The 19,422-nt window shown below is 46.9% G+C and overlaps 2 protein-coding genes across 2 annotated transcripts in view; one reads left to right on the forward strand and one right to left on the reverse strand.

Moving 5' to 3' along the window:
* Positions 1 to 2,906: 2,906 nt before the first annotated feature.
* Positions 2,907 to 10,106, reverse strand: ALAS1 (5'-aminolevulinate synthase 1). The gene is made up of 10 exons (XM_041425996.1): positions 9,808 to 10,106; positions 8,859 to 9,062; positions 7,728 to 7,883; positions 7,423 to 7,645; positions 6,787 to 6,971; positions 6,034 to 6,213; positions 5,699 to 5,863; positions 4,338 to 4,606; positions 3,734 to 3,896; positions 2,907 to 3,184 (listed from the first exon to the last, which is right to left on the reverse strand). The coding sequence occupies exons 1-10, from the start codon at positions 10,004 to 10,006 to the stop codon at positions 3,024 to 3,026; spliced, it is 1,905 nt and encodes a 634-aa protein (XP_041281930.1). The 5' UTR covers positions 10,007 to 10,106; the 3' UTR covers positions 2,907 to 3,023.
* Positions 10,107 to 13,814: 3,708 nt separating this feature from the next.
* The window catches only part of POC1A (POC1 centriolar protein A), a 73,526-nt gene continuing 67,918 nt past the window's right edge, over positions 13,815 to 19,422 (forward strand). The window contains exons 1-2 of the mRNA XM_041425766.1: positions 13,815 to 13,905; positions 14,492 to 14,631. Of these exons, the coding sequence (XP_041281700.1) occupies positions 14,626 to 14,631 (6 nt within the window). The 5' untranslated portion in view covers positions 13,815 to 13,905; positions 14,492 to 14,625. The remainder of the gene's footprint in view (positions 13,906 to 14,491; positions 14,632 to 19,422) is intronic.

Below are 19,422 nucleotides of genomic sequence, written 5' to 3' on the forward strand. Positions count from 1 at the left end.
TACACCTGGTTGTAAACTGAATTAAGAGTCAATTGGCACCTGGGCTGTGAAACCTCAGGTGCCTGTGTGAAAGGGAGATGAGCCCTTGCCCTCTCAAGAGCTCCGTGCCATCCCTACAATCCTTGGGGAATGGCAGGAAATATGTAGGAGCATCAGGGATTCAAAGGTTTTTTACCTGTGGGGTAAGGATATCTGGGATCAGCCCCCCTGGGACTGTGCAGGGTTGGGGGTCTGGGTGGTGGAGGAGGGTGCCTAACCTGACCCTCACCTAACCCTGATGAGGGCTTGGGATCAAGCTGGAGGGGGGCTGGGGCACAGAATGTCCTAAATGACCAGGAGTCCAGCTGTGCTGTGGTGGGCTGGCAGCTCCAGGCCAGGGGTTGCCTTGCATTAGGCTTTTTGTGCCTTGTGCCACTGTGTGCCCACACAACAGTGGCTTGTGGTGAGTCCACCATATCCCCCATCCCAGCTGCTGGCAGCAGGCCAGGGTGCAATGAAAGGGATGTGTCCCAAAATAAATGGGGGCAAAGCATCAGGGATGCCAGAGCTGTGGATTTGGTGCTCTCAGTAATGCCCCAGGCCATGGTGGGAACAGAAGCCCCTGCAGCCTTTCCCAGCAGTGAGGAACACGTGCTCCTGCTTGCACTTGGAATGGTTTAGCACCTGGGGTTTCTCCTTTGTGTGAATAGGTTGGGAAATGGAGGGGGGTGTGAGTTTAGGGCTATGCAACATTTAACTAGATGAATTATTTTGGCCTAGACAAATGTTAGCCATGGCTTTATGGCTGCATTCCTGCTTCCTCACTCTGCCACTGCCATTGTCTGACCTTAAACATATTTTACTGATTACTTCCTCTATTATTTTTTCCGGGAACCAAACTAAAGTTTGCATAACTTATCCCTACTTATACAACCCCCTATTCAATTTTTATTAGCTGGGAAACAATACGTGTTTGTTTTTTCTTTCTTTGTCCTTTCCATTGGGGAGAATTTATCTTTTCAATGTGCCATTGGATTTGTCTGTCTTTCTTTTGCAGTTGTGATGGACATCTGCTGGCCTCTTGCTGTGCCCTCATTCTGCTTTCACACTCTTGCTTGCCAGCAGCAGTGCTAAAGGCAATTAGTCACAGCTGATGTTAAAGGTGTGGAGGTACTGGCTGCCACGTGCTGAGGTTATTCGTGTTCCTGTCATTTCAAAGGTTGCCATCTTTGAATCCTGAGGTTTGGATTTGTGATTAATTTGGAGGATCTTTGGAGATTTCTGGTAGCTGGTGCCTTTCTGTTTTATTTCTTCTCTTTGGGAGAACAAAGTGTTGACTTGCCATTATAAAAACGAGGAAATAAAACTGGGCTTATAAACTGGTTTGTAAAATGGACTGGGCCAATTCTGAAAGCTTTCAGTGAAAAAAACCTAGAAATGCAAGTGACCTGGTACTGTCAGAATATGGCCATGTGTGAGTCAAAATGTTATCTCCCACACACACTGATTGCTTACAGCTGTTCCCTGATTGTTGCCAGTTTGCAATGACATTGTTGGCATGTCATGGTGCTGGGGACAAAGTCCTTGGGCGAGGCTGATGGAGGAGCTGTGGCTTGTTATTTTATGTCTCCAGTTAAAAATGCAGTAATGTAACCTAAAAGAAAATGGAAAGAGCTCTATAACAGATGCATATGCACTGAGTCTTGGGCCACAAATGGTCCACAGCAAGGCCAGGTGGGTCACATCCTCCCTCCTACAGCACACCTGCATGTGGCAGAGGCAGCAGCAGCCCCTTGGCTGGCTGGCAGAGGGCTTTTTCAAAGTACCTTGACTGCTTGGAAAATCAAATGTTTTATAAAAACTCTTCTGAGAATGGCAGGACCTGGAGAAAGGTGACTCTGTACATACTTAAACAACTGCTGACTTCCAGCTGATGGAGCTGATGATTTTGCTTTAATTTGGGACTATCTCCACCCCACATATGTGTATTTGTGATACTATAACAGATCCCTAGTGGGAGGCAGCCTCCCAGCACACATGTGAGTGTGCCAGCAGGGGGAAGTGCCAGGTTGGCTCCTTACAGCCAAAAAACAAGAGTCCCTGGGGGAGAGTGGCTGTTCACAGCCAGTGCAGCAGTCTCTGGCTGTGCCTGCACCTGCAAGGAGCAGTTCAGTGCTCTGCCTGACTTCATACCAACACTGACCTCTGAGTACATGTGCTCACCCAGAGAATTGACTTCCCCCTGTTCAAAGCAGGCATTAAATAAGACAGGCCTGTTACAGACAATTGCTAAGGTTTCAGAGGGGTTGCAAAGGCAGTACTGATGCTCTCCCACGATGACTTCTCTCAGAGACCTGAACTAGTATATATTGCTTGCTGCCAGTTTTTACAGCAGCCCATTGGGACCCGCAGAGACAGAGGCAGCCAGAGCCCACCTACAAGGGTGAACACACCTTCCTTTTCCAGCTCCTGACACACCACCACCTTGGTTTTCTGTCAGGTAGTCAGAAAATACCACTTAATTGATGCTCTTAGCACCTTTTCCCTCAGTGTAGTGAATGCTTGTGCACAAACTATAAAGGAAGAAGAGAGTAGCAGAGGGAGACAGCATCTAGCACAACCCATTCTAAATGCCTCCCTCCCAAAACATGGGAGCTGCTGCTTTTATACAGCACTTCAAGATGCCTAAGTATCAGTGGGCATGTAGAACTATACCTGCATGGTTTCAAAGGCTTTCAGGAAGATGGCCCAGAGAAGCCATTTTCTCTTTTCATAATAAATGAACGCTGTGCAGGACGCACTACTGAAGTTCTGTGGGCATAGTCATTGGACAGGCACTGTTTTATTCCATCAAATGCCATCCCCTCCAACACATCAGTTCCCAGTATGGAAGGGACACAGACAAGCACACAAACACAACAGGGCCATCATGGCTCTTGAAATTTATTTTCAGAGCATAGTGCTTCAGCTACATTAAAATACTTGAGCAATTAAAAAATGCTACTGACTCAATACTAGAGCTGGACAACAACTAACACTTACTCTCATGCACTGACAGATACTAGTTTGCTCATGCCACTGAAGTAGGCTCGCTCTCGTTCACTCATCACTTCAAAATGCAGGGGTCGTCTACAGAAGTTGCATTCAGCTGAGGAGTGTGGTTTCAGCTCCAGACCAACATCCTTCCACGTAGCCAGCAGTTTTTCTGTTAAGAAAAGTTTATTAAGATCAAAGCTTAAGACTGAATTGCTTTAGAGAAGCAGCAGAAGTGTCAGCAAATTTATTTTCCTAACAAGTGTGTCAGAGTGAAATCCTATTATCCCTGCTCAATCTACCTCTTGAAACAACTGGGCTGCAACTAAGCCCAGCTATCCTCATATCACTCTCCTGACAGGATCAAGAAGGATCTACTTTCTCTGAACAGATCCACATTTAAGACAAGTTAACAGCCCAGCTGAGGACAGCTGAGTTTGGAATCCATGTATCATGTAAAGATTGGTTTGGACAATGCATGAGCAGAGCCCTGGCTGGGTACAGGTCTGCACTGGCCTTGCACTCTGTGTTCCAAGTCACAGTGCACTGGCCTTCACATCTCACACTCCAAGCAGGGAAATGTGCAGCATGTGCTGCAGCATGGAAAGACACTGTCCAGCTCATGACATCTAAAACTTAAGTACTTCCCAGTCTCATCTTTAGTACAAAGACTGCGCAGACAGGCAGGATCTGCAGTGCACTGATGCAGGAGTCCACTCACCAATAAAATAACTCATCATCTGGGGGGTGTGGTGAGGTGTAGGGGCAATTCGGAGCAGCTCCTCTCCACGGGGAACCGTTGGGTAGTTGATGGCTTGGACATAGATGCTGTGCTGGCTCATCAGCTTGTCACAGATCTCTGTATTTTTAGCAGCATCTGCAACCTGAAGTTCAAAATTTTACGTTACAAGAGCAACCAAAAGAATGAGAGTTGGTAAAACTGTCAGCCCAACTTAGCAAGCTGTAAGAATGCAATAGGGGTGGTAAGTAATGTGTAGGTCAGAAAGAAAGGCTAAAAGTCTGTGTTGCAAAGCACTCTGGGCATAAGAACACCACTGCAGCCTAGGCAGGTAGCTGTTTACAACCCACATCTTTTAGCTTGTTAGTTTCCTTATTTTCTGTGTACTGTCAGCGTATGAAACCCAGTCTCTCCCTCTATTTTATATTTACACCAGACTTCAGCCAGACTCCTGGCACATCACCACTGAGCAACAGGGTGAGTTTGAACTTGGTGAAGGCAGTAACAAACACCTGACGGTACAGCGTGCCCATGGACACTCAAACGGGCACCACAGCCCCGTGTTAACCGCACCCCAGGTGCTCACCCTTATGGGAATGATGTGGCTGGGGCAGTGCACCACGGGCAGCCCTGCATCCATCAGCATCTGCCTCATGAGCTTGACGTTGCGCTGGTGCTGGCGCCTCAGCAGCTGCCCCTCGGCGCTCTTGAGCGTCCGCACGGACTCCAGGGCCCCGGCCAGCAGCATGGGGGGCAGCGACGTGGTGAAGATGAACCCGGCCGCATACGAGCGAACCGTGTCCACCAGAGAGCTGGTGCTGGAGATGTAGCCTCCCACGCAGCCAAAGGCTTTGCCTGAAGGGAAAAAAAAAATAAAAAGGTAACGGACTGGACTTATTTTTTCCGCCTGTTGGAATGATGTGAAGTACTGGAGCTGTTCGCTTGGAGGAATGGGTTATTCTGACCAGGCATGTAATGCAGTCATGGCATGTTCCAGCCCTCCCTCAGTAATCTTGTATTTACTCAGCACACTTCGTTTTTAAGCCAATCTTGATAATGTGGATAACTGTCCTGCACAGCAAGGACAGTTCATGCCTCTATCAAATACACAAGTTTTGATTTTGGGGAAGACCTTCCAAGCCCAATCATCAAGCAAGGACTTGAACAGTGACCCCAAGCGATCAACACTAAGTCTCTCAGCAGATTTAAAATAATCTGTTTCAGAGATGCTAGAAATAGCCTGTGATCCTAAGGAGCACAGAAGGCTGTTACTGTGATTGTGCAGTTGATACCAGCCCTCCTTTCCAAATGTTTGGAGTGCAGAACACAGCCACAGACAGAACTAGGGTGTCTGGTGAACACTTCTGCTCCTACTAGGCTGTAACCCAGGACTAAGTTCCAAAGGGAAAAAACTTTCCTAGTAAATTGTATTTATATGTTTTGAAAGGTGTTTAAACAGCCTTCCAAATTACAGCAGTAAACTTACTCCCGAGCCTGCAGCATTCTACTCGGATAATAGCAGTTCCTTCAGTACTTGCCAAATCTCTTTACATAACTCCCCATCTCAGGTTTCTAGATTAGGAGCACTCCATTTCACATAAAGGAACCAAGTACTACTAAATATAGAGAACTGCTCTACTAGCATGCTCACCTGAATTTCTTCTTGAGTTGTATAACATGCCACTTGGAGGACTTTTTACCAGCTTGCTTAAAAGAAAACCCCATACAAAGCTACCATAACTATTTCTAAGGCAGTGTAAGTAGCTTATCAGAAGCTTTTCAAACGGTGGGGCACACTTAAATCCCTTGGGCTTTCTGAAAAATCCTAGGCCCCAGCAGACCTTAACAAGTTCATTTGACTGGACTGATTTTGAGCTAACCCACTTAATTTGGCTGCTCAGCAGCTTTGCTGCCTCAGCTCCTGCAGGAGTGCCAGGCAGTGCATACCAAGCGTTCCAGAGATGATGTCCATCTTGTGCATGACTCCGTCCCGGTCTCCTATCCCACCTCCTCGGGCTCCATACAGCCCCACAGCGTGCACTTCATCCACAAAGGTGATGGCCCCGTGCTCGTGGGCCACGTCACACAGCTCTTCCAGAGGACAAACAGCACCTAGGAACCAAAGCAGTGACTGGCAGTTTAGGATTTTCTGTACGACTGCATAAACCCCAGAAGTACCCCTAGACAACCCCTACAGCACTGTACACTTTGAGACCTAAACCACAGATGATTTGAGCAATAATTGTCCCAGAAGCAGAGAGGAGGCTTTGATGTCAACTTACCATCCATTGAGTGAACAGTTTCAAATGCAACAATTTTCGGGGTGGATGGATCAGACTTTTTCAATAGTTCTCGAAGATGGTTGACATCATTATGGCGAAATATATGTTTTGGCACCCTGCTGTTACAGATCCCCTGGATCATGGAGGCATGGTTTCCAGAATCAGAGTAGATCTCACAACCTGAGGAAACAGGTTACACCCCAGTTACATTTTAAGTATAGAAAGCATTAATTGATTCCTAGCATTGCATTATGTATGGGAAGAGTCCAGGAAACAAGGGTAGCTTGTTCTTGAAAGTAATGCGCTTGATCAAAAGAGTAAATTAGAGATCATTAAGCAGCAATAATATTTGAGGTTTATTTTAGGTGTTCACACTAGCACAAATGAGTGCTTGAGAAAATAGTTATCTAACTCTCCTAACTTCTGAGGTGAGAGAGAAGTTCACCCCTTCCAGCAGAAGGATGCTAAATTCCTGCTGTCTCATTTTCAGGTAGAGTTTAAACACAAGAACAGAAGACTCAGCTGGTCTTATTCCTCCAGCAGTTCCCAGCTCACAGATCTCAATCTCAGCAGGTTAATATTGTCATTTGCACTGAACATAACTTGAATATGGTATTAAAACCAGCGAACCATACTCTGACCGACGGATTAGGGCGAATGCTCACTTTGGACAGCCATTTGCAAAACATACTTCCAACAGCTTGGGGCAAGGCTGTGTTTTTGTGTCAACAGAGGTGCAGTTTGAGACCTTACCTGGCAGCATTTTAGCCAGAGTGAAGAGAGTGGAGTCATTGGCTACAAAGCAAGATGAGAACAACAGTGCTGCATCTTTTCCATGAAGATCAGCTAGTTCTTTTTCCAAGTCAACGTGAAATTTACTTGTTCCTGATATATTTCTGGTGCCTCCTGCTCCAGCACCATGTTGTTTCAGCGTTTCCCTAAAGAAGGCCCAAGAGAGGCATTAGCTTTGCTGTGGGACACACAGAAAAGGATCATTGCTGAAAACATTCCCATACATAATCAGGACTGTTTTAAAAAAGAAACTGGCAGCAAAAAGCAGCTGTTGGGTCTTTGAGCAACCTGCACACTCAGGAGTTCAGTAGGGTCAGGTATCAGTGACCAAGCACAGCTGCAATATACAATCCAGTTTATCTGGTAACATTTGGGGCTTTTAAGGAAGATCCAAGGAGCACAATCAGTGACCAATACACACAGTGCAGCCCTGGATCTGAACACTAAGTGACCGCTTAAGAAACGAGTGCAATCTCAACCGCACACCAAGAATCACATCAGAAGCAGCTTATGTCCCACAGTACAGAATCAGTTTTTCAGAAGCCCTCCCACAAAATACAGCTTGAAAACGCCTCTTAAGAACACAGCAGCACTCACATAACAGCTCCACAGACACGAGGGTGGCGGCTCATGCCCAGGTAATCATTGCTGCACCAGACAGACACCTCCTTCTTGGTGATCAGGGAACCGCTGTAGTCGTCTGCCATGGGGAAGATCTGCGCCTTGCGGTTCACGGTCTTGAACACTCGGTAGGTGTGATCCTTCTTCTTCTCATCTATCTTCTTCTCAAAGAACTGATCATACTGGAAGGTGGATACAGCTGAAAGGAGGCAAGAGACTTCAGCACACAGGAAATAATCACAACAGACTGGGCCTCTGGGGGTTTTGCCAGACATGCTTACATTTGGGCAAGTTGTCCTGAAGCAGATGAGAGACGCTTTCCGGTTTTTGCTTCAGCATAATATCCTTAAACTTCTCGAGCAAGCCACTCTGCTCTGCTCCCTCAGTCTCAATCTTCCTCACTGTGGAAGTACTTGGTATTTTGGCAAATTCTGTACCTACAGATATTGTAATAAATTCCAGTGAGTTTGTTTGGTTTGAAACAGAGTGAAGTAAGTTGAATTCAGCAAAGCAAACATTTTAAGTAAAACCAACATTTCAATCTTTAGGAAGGACATGCCCAAAACCCCATGTTGATCCTGCTAGGATGAACTATTTTATTTGCTTACAAATTTGCCTTTGAGAAGACAGAAGGATTAGCCTTGCTAATCAATCACAGTACAACAGGTAATTTCCTTATAATGTATTTAATTCATCATGACTCAGAGAATCACATTATACAGCTACAGCACTCATCTGAAAGGATTGGTACACACCTAACTGAAGGCAGAATTCTAGTCAGCTGCTTCCTTTTTGTTCTGTTAGCACAGATTTTTTTTTTTTAAGCTATGCCACAGAAAGCAAGCAGAAAAGTACAATAAGCCTTGTGAGACAGGCAGCAAGGCTTTACTGACACTGCTGAAAAGTTCCTTCCTTTGAAGGACAGCCCTTCCACACAACCACTGCAAGCCAGCCAACATCCTTTAATTCCATAAACACCAAAAAAACACACCCCAAAACCCTTTGCCTGCTTTCAAGCTTGGATTTGTGCTCGTACTTGCCTGGTATCTTGACACTTTTCTCCATTTTGGATATAAAACTTTTGTCTAAAGCAGCACCCTAGCAAAGCTCTCTTCAGATCTAAGCATCTGCTTGGGTGCAAGTGCAACAGCTTGACTCACACATCTAGAGCCAACCAGCACATCAAAATACATCTCACAGTATTTCCACATCAGAATCACCCAGGGAAGCCCTGCACAATGTCACAGGTATGTCATTAACACCCACATTCTCCAGCAGCTTTTCCCTGCAGTATCCCATAATCCCAGCTGCATCATTTCAGAGGTGCCTGTCAGACCTGGCACGCTCCAGATCCAAGTCAGGCACCAGAAGCTCTCGGGAGGAATCACTGCTTCAGTGCACAGAGAACGTACCTCTCCTGTCAGCCTGCACTTCCTGCACATCCTCCTGCAGTTCCAGGCTGGCTTTGCAGAAAACATTGCTCTTCTTGTGGTTCATCTGAGCTGCCAGGAACGGGCATTTGGTAGCTGTACTCTGGCTAGCACTGGCAGGTGGGTGGGCAGCAGGAAGCTGGGTTCCATCTGCATTCTGCTGGGCCACTTTGACATTCTTGGTCTCTGAGATGGGGAGGCAGAGAAGGGAAAACAAGTCAGCTTCATCATTTTAATACACTGACTTCAGTTTTTTGATCCATTACTTTTGCAATTAATTTGGCAGGACCCATTCAGAACTATTTAAATGAGCAGTCACATTTTATTTATACAAGCGCAAATTCCCAGTAACACCCAAGGGACATCTGATTTAAGAAGCTAGATCTAGCAGTGTACCCTCTGAGGGGCAAAAATACCTCTCTTTCACTCCCAATGGGAATATTTAAGGGAAGACTGGATATGGCATTAAGTGCCATGGTTTAGCTGACACGGCAGTGTTCAGTCATAGGCTAGACTCGATCTCAGATGTCTTTTCTAAGCTGTGATTCTGTGACCTTCTTTCGAGGACTTCAGAGATTTTTCAGCCATGCAGCTTCCTCTGCTGCAAGCCTCAGCTCCTTGCCCTGAGCGCCTGGGGCAGAATTCCCCAAGGAATATTCCCCAAGGGCGGCGTGAAGGGCCACGGTACCGTGAGAAACACCGCCCCGAGACCCAGGATCCCGGATCCCCAGCCGGGGCTCGCCGCAGGACGCCCCAACAGGCCGGTCCCTGATTCATACCACGGTCACAAATTTCCTTGCTGCGGACATTTCAAGGATTGAGCAACCCCTGCCTCAGGGCTGCGATTCCAGAAGTTTCCCCCCGTGACACGCAGTGTCTGTGTCATATTTCCCCCTCAGGGACCCTCGGCTCGCTCCCCGGCCGTACTCACCGCGGCGGCCCGCGGGGGTCTCCTCCTCCGCCTGCTGCCCGCGGGCGGCGGACGTGGCGAGGGCGCGGGCGGCCGGCGGGGCCGCCTCCATCATGCGCGGGCAGTGCTGGGCGTACACCAGCAGCGACGGCCCGGCCTTCTGCAGGAACGCCTGGGACACACGGGCCAGGAACGGGCAGCGCCGCACCACCGCCTCCATCCTCGCTATCGGACGGGACACCGGAGGTGACGGAAAAGCGACACCGGCGACGGGGAGGCGACACCGTACTGCGCTCCCGCACTGCCGCCTTTATAGTCCCGGGGGCGCGGCGCAGGCGCGGTAGCCTTGCGCAGGCGCGGGGAGGGACCGGGGGCGGCGCCCGGCCGCTCTGGGGAGTTGTGAGGGACCTCGGAGAGTCCTGAGATAATGGGAGCGTCCCGAGGATAGGGAGGGACCCCCGGGGGTTGTGAGGGACTGGCGGCGCCCCGAGCACGTGGAGAAGCGCAGGGGGTCGTGAGGGGCTGGAGGCGTCCCGACCCCCGGCGGTCATGAGGGCTGGAGCGGGTGTGGGCGCCATGGGGGGATAGGGGCGCTGTGAGGGTACGGACGGGGCTTGGGTACTGCCGGGGGCTGTGAGGCGATGGGGCAGCCGGCCCTGAGCCGGGGCTGTGTGGACATGGTCCGCACGGGAAGCGCTGCTATGGGTTTCCCCAGAGCCCCAGGCTGTGCAGTGCGCGTTTCCCGGGAGGTTTGGGCTCCCTCGCCCCCGGAGACTCGGGGTCACCCCAGCGCCCGTTCGTGGGAAAAGGCGAGCTCTGAGTCAGCTGCGCTGGGGGAAATCCAGCTCTCGGTGTCTCGTTCCTGAACGCCCCTGTGACTCCCTGCAGAGCCATGCCCGGGGCTCAGGTGGTGGTGGTGGGATCCTGAGCTGCTCTCACTTTTCCTGCGGCTGGTATCAGTCTAACAGCTCCTCTGTAGGTGATGCTCAGACTTTCACCATTGCGTTTTTGCCGGGTTTTGAAGGGAAGAACAGCAACAAGTAAAATAGAACCTTTCATTCTCTGGTTTGCAATGGGCATTAAAGCTTGTTTGCTTACAAGAGTATTGGTGGGGAGGGTAATGGTAAAAGGAGTTCTCCTTACGTGTGTGGCCATTCAAACCACAGTAGTGCTGCTTCCTGTAAGCACTGGCTGCTCAAGTGTGGAAAGAGCGGAGAAGGAAAAACGACAACGCATTTTTTTCCCTCATCTTATGAAACAATTTCACGGAAGACAGGATTTTGGTAGAGAGCCAAGAGCTGTCTTGGGTGCTTTGGGGCAGGAGTGGGTTTTGTAACAGGTGTGGAGTTTGGAGGAGAGCTTTCTTAAAGGTCACTCCTGGCTCTTGCCTTGCATGAAGTCACATTGTGTAGTTACTAGAAGGTGCTCACATAGCATGACTAGAGAAATACAAAGCCTGTGTAGGACTGTGGCTGCTGGACACAAATTTGGCTATAAAAAACACTTCTAAAAGTGTTGGTCAGCATTTAGGTATTGCAGATTAATCTTTTAATCTGGGGGACAACCAGCAAGGTATTTGCCTGACCCTCTTTTATTCACCGCTGACTTGCTTTGAGGATGTTGCGTGGAGTTTGTAAACTTTGGGATCTGAGTAAGTTGGTCAGGAGGAAAACCTCATAGTCAAATGTCAGATTTGATGTCAGCTCCAGTGTGTTACTAAGCTCTGAGGCAGGAAATGGGACAGAGTTCTGCCCTCATGTACTACTTACAAAGCCCTGAAAAAGTTAGCTGGGGTTTGACAAGGTGGGGTGTGGGATTTGGGTTTTAGTAGGGCTTTAGTAGGTGTGTTTTAAGCACAGTTCTCTTCTTGCTTTTTAGAAATTTAAGACAGTGTTATATAAGAAGTCTCAATGCTCAGATCTTAATTCAGTATTTGTCAGTGTAATGCACAATTGGTGTCATTAAACCAGATATGTGCTAGTTTGAATTTGTTCTGTAGATAAATTATTAAAGTAGGGCAGTGGTATTTGACCTCAGCCCCTGTAGCAGTTATGACAGCAGGAATCCTGATCATTTGGTAGTACCAGGATAGTGTTTTGAGTTATTAGTTCAGTTGCTCATTAAGAATTTATTTTTGTTCCCCACCCCCCTCCCAACTGTGCTTTGGCTAGTGTTACATACCTGAAGTATTTAGCAAAATAAAAAGTTTAAAGACACCTGATCTGTGTTTCAGATTACTGCTGTCCCCGTTCCCTGGAACGTCAACATTTGACTCTCTACCCTGAAGTTTTGTATCACATCAGTTATTCTAAAGATGGAGGGAATACCACAGCATTCTAACTTGTGGATACTGTGGATACCTGCCAAGTGTCCTTAGAGCACAGTTAATGTGTCTGGGCCTCAGGGATCACTCCTGTACTCCTGGGGTTAATTGCAGTTTTAGGAACAGAAATCAAGTCCCATGAGCTTGATTTATAGTATGTTGAGAGCATTTTTCTTTCTCCTCCTATTTTTCCCTTACCAATTGTCCATGACACTTAGCTCAGAGGGAACGTGTGTTTCGTTGCAAGAGGCACTAGAGAAAGGTGTTGTGCAAATGAGCACAAATCTGCTGCAAGAGGCTGCAGAGCTTGTCTGCCTGGACACCTGCCACAGCAGGTTAGATCCCTCAGAAATCTGATAATCCTCCTTTATCCTGGTAATCTGAAGAGCAGCATCTTGCCATGTTGGAGGGCTGAGGGATGGAGTACCTTAGTCTGCTTGGTTGCCGGAATTCAGGCTGGTGGGTTTGTGTTCAGCAGTGCACGTGAAGCCTGAAGAGCATCGGCTTTTTACACAAACGTCATTCAAGGCTGGCAGCTGAGACCCAGCGCCCTTGGCTATGATATGGGGATCTCCAAATGCAGCAGAACTCTCAGCTTCCCTGTCACACTCCCCTCCAGTCTGTGCTGTTCATCAAACACTGCAACCACGCTTCTTTTGAAGCTTGATTTTGGTGAATTTATTTAGCCTTGTACATGACAGGAATTGCGTAGAGCCGTGGAACGATGTTAACTTGACCCTCATCTTGGAGGGTGCTGAAGGAACTGTCCTTGTCAGAGCTGGATGGAGCTCTGGGAGCGACAGAGCAGGGAAAAGCCAGGAAAAGGGTGTCTTGTCAATTGCTCTGCCAGTGTCCTTCCTCCCTTTGGAAATACTGCCACAGCTTGCGTGTTGAAGGTGAAGTAAATAGTAATAAATCTGCTGTTAATTAAAATTTCTTAGGGCTTCATTGGATTAATTAAACGGTGTTTAAGGGTGTTAATTGTGGCAGTGTATTACTGCCATCCTACAAGGCTCAGGAGAAGCAAATGCTGTTTGCCACACTGCAGGAGGAGCACAGTGTGCAGCAGGGCCAGTGGCAGCCCAGGAGGGAAGAGGGTCCCATCCTGAGGGAGAAAAATCAGGCTTAGACCGGAGAGAGGCAGCCAGTACAGCTGGCAGGGGAGAAGGAATGCTGCTTGGCACTATGGAAAGGACAGGGTAACATGTAATAAAGGAGGAAAAGGCTTCAGGCAGAGAGGGTGGCAATGGTGTGAGAACAAATTTATTCAGCTGGCCCTGACAAAATGTAGCTCAGAAGGTATTTTCTTACTGAACCTATGTTTTGCAGCAGCCTTTAGAGCTGGTCCCTGAGACCAGATGGATTGAGCAGAGGAAGCTCAATCTGCCTGAAAGGGCCGTGTGTTGCAGTGGCAGAGGAAGAGAAGGGAAGACTCAGCTATCCTGAGAGCCTCTGATGATTTTAGTTTCCTAAAGTCCATTCTGTTCTGATGAGTTATCAATTTCTTAGCTAAATAAAAGTTAAGGCAAAACAAGGTTAAATTCCAGCAGTTCGAGTGGAGGGTGAGAAGCCACAGAAAGTGCTTCCCGCAGTGAAATTGAAACGGGGGAAAATCCCCTGCCACAAGACCAAGTTAATGTCTGCAGATGTCTCTGAAGAGTTGCTGCTGAAGATGGTCTCTTTCCATGTTGCTGGTTTACCATGTAGGGTCAGGTGTAAGTTACCTTGAATACTCCCATCCCTCTTCTCTCAAGCATGTTTTCCTCAGTACTCCTGGAACAGAACTTGGTTCACAGGTTTGTAGCATTCATCTCCCTTTGCATTTGTCTGCAGGTAGCTCCTTTCATAGAATTTTCATGAAATTTGTGCTTTGAAGAGAGCATTTAGATACTTAGCAGAAAAGCAAAGGTCAGAGCCGTTCTGCATTCAGCCTGTTCAAATGTAAGGCTGTAACTCCACCATAATTAGCAACATCTAATCCCTTTTGCCCACTTCTGAAGTCAGGACTGTGCATATTCCTAATTTTTTCCCATCCTGTCAGTGTCAGAGAGGGCAAGCCAGAAAAACAATTCCCCCTCCCCATGCACAAACACTTGTCTATATTGAGATCTGAATTTTCCGAGGGAGTGGGTGTGATCCTGACATCTGGATTTAATCCAGATTCAGATTCCAGGCTTCATCTGAGAACTTCCACCTCCGGTCCTGAGACCAGCAGTTCTTAGAGAAGATTTAGTTTATTTACCTTTTAAGGCAAAATTAGAGACTTGTTCTAGCAGCTGCATAGTGACAGTTCTTCCGATGGTGATTTTCTTTAACACGTTTCCTGATTTGGAGCCAGTGTTTTCTTTACATGACAGAACAGGAAATCTCATTTCTTTCTAGGACCCTCTAAGCAGCAGAGACTTTGAGCAAGCTGGAGGAGCTGCTGGATGCTGAGGCCCGTGTTGTGGAGTGGCTGAGCAGAACCCCTGAATCACCAACAAGGGCCAGGCAAGATCTGTACCCATCTCATACAAATGAGAGTGAGTTGTTTTGTTCCCTACTGTAGTGGATCTCCTAAAATTCATGCACTGCTGGTGGCCCTCTCAAGGCTCTTGGGTCAGGACACTTTTCCTGTCTGCCAGGCCCCAGGAGCTGCCCACTGCTGCGGAGGAGTTTGGTTTCCTGGCAAAGTCCCATCACAGGGGCGTGAGTCAGGCTCAGTCCGGGCAGTGGGAGCTGTTGCCACCCTCATACAAGGTGCCTTGCTGTCCCACTGAAGGGCACCACCCCACACTGCTGCTGCAGTCCACAGCCCAGCTGATTAACACATCCAGCAGTGGCTTATCCTAAGTCCAGAATATCTCCCTGACATCTCTCCAGTTGCTTCAGATGTGGAAAATCACATAATAATTTATTTTTCATCTTTCGTTGTTGAGTTTGTCTTGCTTTGTGCAGCACATAGCAGGAAATGATACACTAATCCTTCCAGCTACTGTGTGCTTTGCTGCACTTGCCATGACTTGCCTCCACACCCTCATTTCCTCCTCTCTCACGCAGTTTTCCTCCTTCTCTTAGAAGGAACCAGTAGACCCTAATCAGTATACTTTTAGTTATGGTTATTGAAGTTATTCAGCCTGTCATTTTTCTTGCATATCTCAGCCCTCACTTCTCATTAGGTACTCAGTCAGAGAGAACACCTTCTACATCCAGTTTAGGAGCTTGAAGTCTACTCAACAGAAAGCAGAAATACCTTAGAAAATATGAATTCAAGTGCTTCCTATATTGAAGGTGTGAGAAGGTGGGGAAAGGACTTGGATCTTTAGTCAGAGCTCTCCATAGAAATCTGAAACTGGGGTTTTCCAGAAAGTATGTAAATAGATAGTCTGCTCCTCTCTATACAGGGACAGCTGTCACAGGAGAGAAATGTTTGAATTCTCTTTGAATTTAAATGCTTTAGGGCCAGAAAGACACTCAAATCATGCTTATGTAGCAAAGCATCTTTGCTATACCAGGTATCTCTAGTGAGAGCCCCTAGTGTTGCTCCTACCTGTGCCACTGTGGGCTTTGGTAGGAAGGTGGAAGTGAAAGCAGAGGAGGGATTGTCCAAGTCCTTGAAAACAAGAAATCAACCCATAGCAGAGAAAAATACTGTGCTGGAGCCTGTGGACTCTCCCTTAAAACAATGTCAAAGTTGGGAGTTTTCTGTCAAGATTGCTAGAAAGCAAGGAGCAGACCTTGTTCTCTCCCTCTTATCCTCTAAAAATATGCTGCTGTTGGCTGGGATAGAGTTAGTGTACTTCATAGCAGCTTGTGTAGTCTGTGCTTTGGATTTCTGATGAAAGCAGGGATGATAACAGAGGGACATTTCAGTCATTGCTGAGCAGTCCTTGTGCAGTGTCAAGGGCTTTCTCTTTCTCACACTGCCCTGCCAGCAAATAGGCACACAAGAAGTTGGGAGGGGACAACCCCAACTGAGCAGAGTGATATTCCACACCATATGACATCAAAATCAGCAGTTAAACTGGGAGGGTAGAGGTTGGCTGGGGCTGTCATAGCTCAGGGACTAGCAGGACATCAGTCAGTTGATGGTAAGCAATTGTTTTCTTTTGCATCACTTTTTTTTCTCTCTGTTACTTTTGTCCTCTTTTTTAGTTATTAAACTCAACCCACAAGTTTTTGCACTTTCACCCTTCTGATTATCTCCCCCCATCCAAGAGAAAAGGGGGACTAAGTATGGGCTGTGTGGGGATTTGGTGCCTACTGGTGTTAAATCATAACCAAAAATCATCTCTCTGACTTGTCTACCTGTGCCATGGGCCTGCCATGGACACCTGAGAAAGCAGTAGCATAATTAAACTGCCCTCACTTCTTTCCAGTCACCACAGACTCAGATTGATACAGGAAGTGAAATCCTTTGTATAAATTGATGTCCCTTTTTTTTTATCAAAATGAAGATTCCCTGACTGGACAGTTTTTAATCAGTGCTATTTCCTTCAGCCTTTACATGCTGCAGGTGTAGCAATACAAGTAAGATTGCCTTTTCAGCCTGGGAATAGGGATAAAGGCATCCAGTGAAGTCCTAATAGTCACAGTACACCTACGAGTAAGGCTTGTGGTTGTGGTTTGTCTCAGCAAAGGCTTGTTATTCTTTTACACATCTGGTAATATAATTTCTTCTGCAAAGGTCAGTGAAATGCAGTGGAGTAAGGAGAAGCATTTCAGAATGAAATACCTGCTGATGACATGAGAAGGTGGGGAAAATCCTGCTCCTGTCTAGAGCCAAGCTGGGTGTTTCTGTGTAGGTGTTATCCCATGAATGAGTACCTGGTGAGGCAACAGAACTCTGTTAGCTGGGTGGCTTTTTTCCATATCCAGTCATTTCATAGCATTACATATTGCTGGTTGTGAGACAGTTTTAACAACTGTCTTGGAGAAAGCAAGCAGTAACAGAGTAAAGTGTAAAGCAGTTTTGATTTTCATTGTTTCCATCAATGGCCAGGGAAACGTTATAGTTTTAGAATTAGTTGTCACAGTTAATATTGTATGCTATAGTTGTACAGTCAGAATCAGCTCCTTGCAAGATATAATCCAAAGGACTGAGGTGAAGTGGCCAAGTAGTAGAGCAGAAGGATGATGCCTCACATTTAAGTAGAGGTTTTCCAGGCATGAAAACAGCATGAAAGTGTGTGGTAACAGGGGGTATAAAACCTCACAGAGTCAAATTCTCCTGTGAGTGGAACACCACAGTCTGTATATACACCAGAAAGGTGGAAGAATGAGCTTACAGCCTTCTTAGGGTCCAGCTCCAAGTGATTCCACCTGCCAGTGTGCATTCTGCCCATGGCGTTTGCTGTGCTGTTTTGCAATAGCTCTTGTTGCTTAACCTGTGAGATGCAAGACATGCTATTCCTCCTTATGTACTGAAGATTACAGATAGAGGGTGGTGATCAGTTATTAAAATGCAAAGTGTCATCTATAGGGAAGAGGGGGCCTTGTGCTGAAATATTAAGGGAGGAAATTAGCACATTGTATCTCCAAATCTGAACTTGACACCTGCAGATGAGAGAAACTCTGTGAGGTATTGAGATTATTGGAGTATGCAAGGCTTCCATTCCTTGTTTGCTTTTGTACTGACCTCTCCCAAAAGCTGCCAAGTGCTCTGTGTGCCCTGTCTTACAAACAGCCTCAGTCATGCAAAGCTCTGGACTCCACTTCCAAGGCTCCCAGGCCGCTCTGCCTGCCAAGCAGCACAGGCGGTACCAGGAGCAGTGAGGATGCCAGGACAGCTGGACTGGAGGTTTCCTGGGGTACTGTGACCCTGCTGGCAGCCTTGTGTGCATTGGTTTATTAGACCTGATGGTTCTGCAGCTGCTTTGAACATCATTCCAGCTGAGATCTATTGGACTAGAGGACTCAAAGGAGTGAGCTGTCACTGGCTTGGTGTGCTGAGCAAACCTAGTTGTGTTGTGTTGGCTTGGGGTGGTGGTAATGGTGGGAAGATGTGTTGCTCTTGTGCCTCCAGGAGATGTGGTAAAGAACTCAGAGCTTTTAAGGTCTTCTTTTCAGGAATCTTGCTGCTTAATTGGGGGTTAGGCATGTGCTCTCTCTTGGAAATGCATCTTGTCCCAGCCTGGGCAAAGATGAAAACTGATTCTAGAGAATGTCCTAGAAAGAGATGGAAGTGCAAACATGACATAACAAAAAGGTTGAAAGGGATCAGCTGAGACATTAAGATTGAAATGGCAAAAATACAAACCCGAGGTTAAGTCATTCTCTTTACTTCTGTGCCTGGTTTCTCATGTCACAGTGCCTGTAAGAGCAAACCAAGGGAGAGTGCAGGATTATTGCTGGCTTAGCACTAGTGATGGATCAAGTGACTGACCTGTGTGCTGTGGTTTTATAGAGAGCTCTGATAATCTTATGGAGCTTTTATATACGTTAGATGATCTAGTCTCTTCAGACTTGCAACCCAGAAATTCCTGCAGACATCCCACAAGCTTTTAGGAAAACTAAGGTGTAGTTCTGATGATTTAGTTTTGTACTCCTTGTCTTTTTTTTTTTTTTTAAAGACCTCTAGTCTTGAAAAGTATCTGCTTCAAAGTTTAACTTGAAAAGGCAATTCAGAATTCATGTTCTCAAAAAGATGCATTGTGTTTTCAGTGTGAAATTTAATAATGCATTAATTAATACAAAATAAAAAGAATTCTGTGTTACTCCAGGTGACCTGTCATGAGACACCCTGTCTAGGCACTGGTAAGGATGATTGATCACACAGGGAGGAAGTACTGAGCCTGTGAGACTGAGGTGTGGTGGCTCTTTGTGGAGAGGGAACGCGGGGCAAAGGATAACTGGTGCATCTCCAGCCATCAGTAGCACCAGAAAACTTTCAAATTAGCTCCACTGCACAAGGCTCTTGCTGGCAGTGGCTGAACTTTTTCCCCCAAAAGCCCTGATGGGAGTTTTGTATTTCCTTGTAGTTCTTTGACACTTCAAAGTCTGCAAATACAGCACATAGTGATGTATTATGGCAGTGTTTAACAAGTAGAGGGGTGATTGGGTTGCTTTGCAGTGTTTTTCCACAGCCCATTCACTACTTTAAGGTTAGTTCTTTTGCCTCTGATGGAGTGTGCTGAGCAATCTCTGTGTCTAGGTGGGTGTCAGGTTGGGGTTTTTTCTCAAGCTGAATTTTGTGAGGCAACAAGATCTTGCAAGAAGTAATTTTGGGGAGAGATGCCATGCTGGGCCATGCACACTTATTGGCCAGGTTCTGATATGGAGCAAATGTTCATCCTCTCCAACCTGCAGCAAGAATGAGCCATTGTAGTGGAGGG

The sequence above is a fragment of the Onychostruthus taczanowskii genome, unplaced genomic scaffold (assembly GCF_017590055.1).
Source record: "Onychostruthus taczanowskii isolate IOZ18803 unplaced genomic scaffold, ASM1759005v1 scaffold9, whole genome shotgun sequence".
NCBI lineage: Eukaryota > Metazoa > Chordata > Aves > Passeriformes > Passeridae > Onychostruthus > Onychostruthus taczanowskii.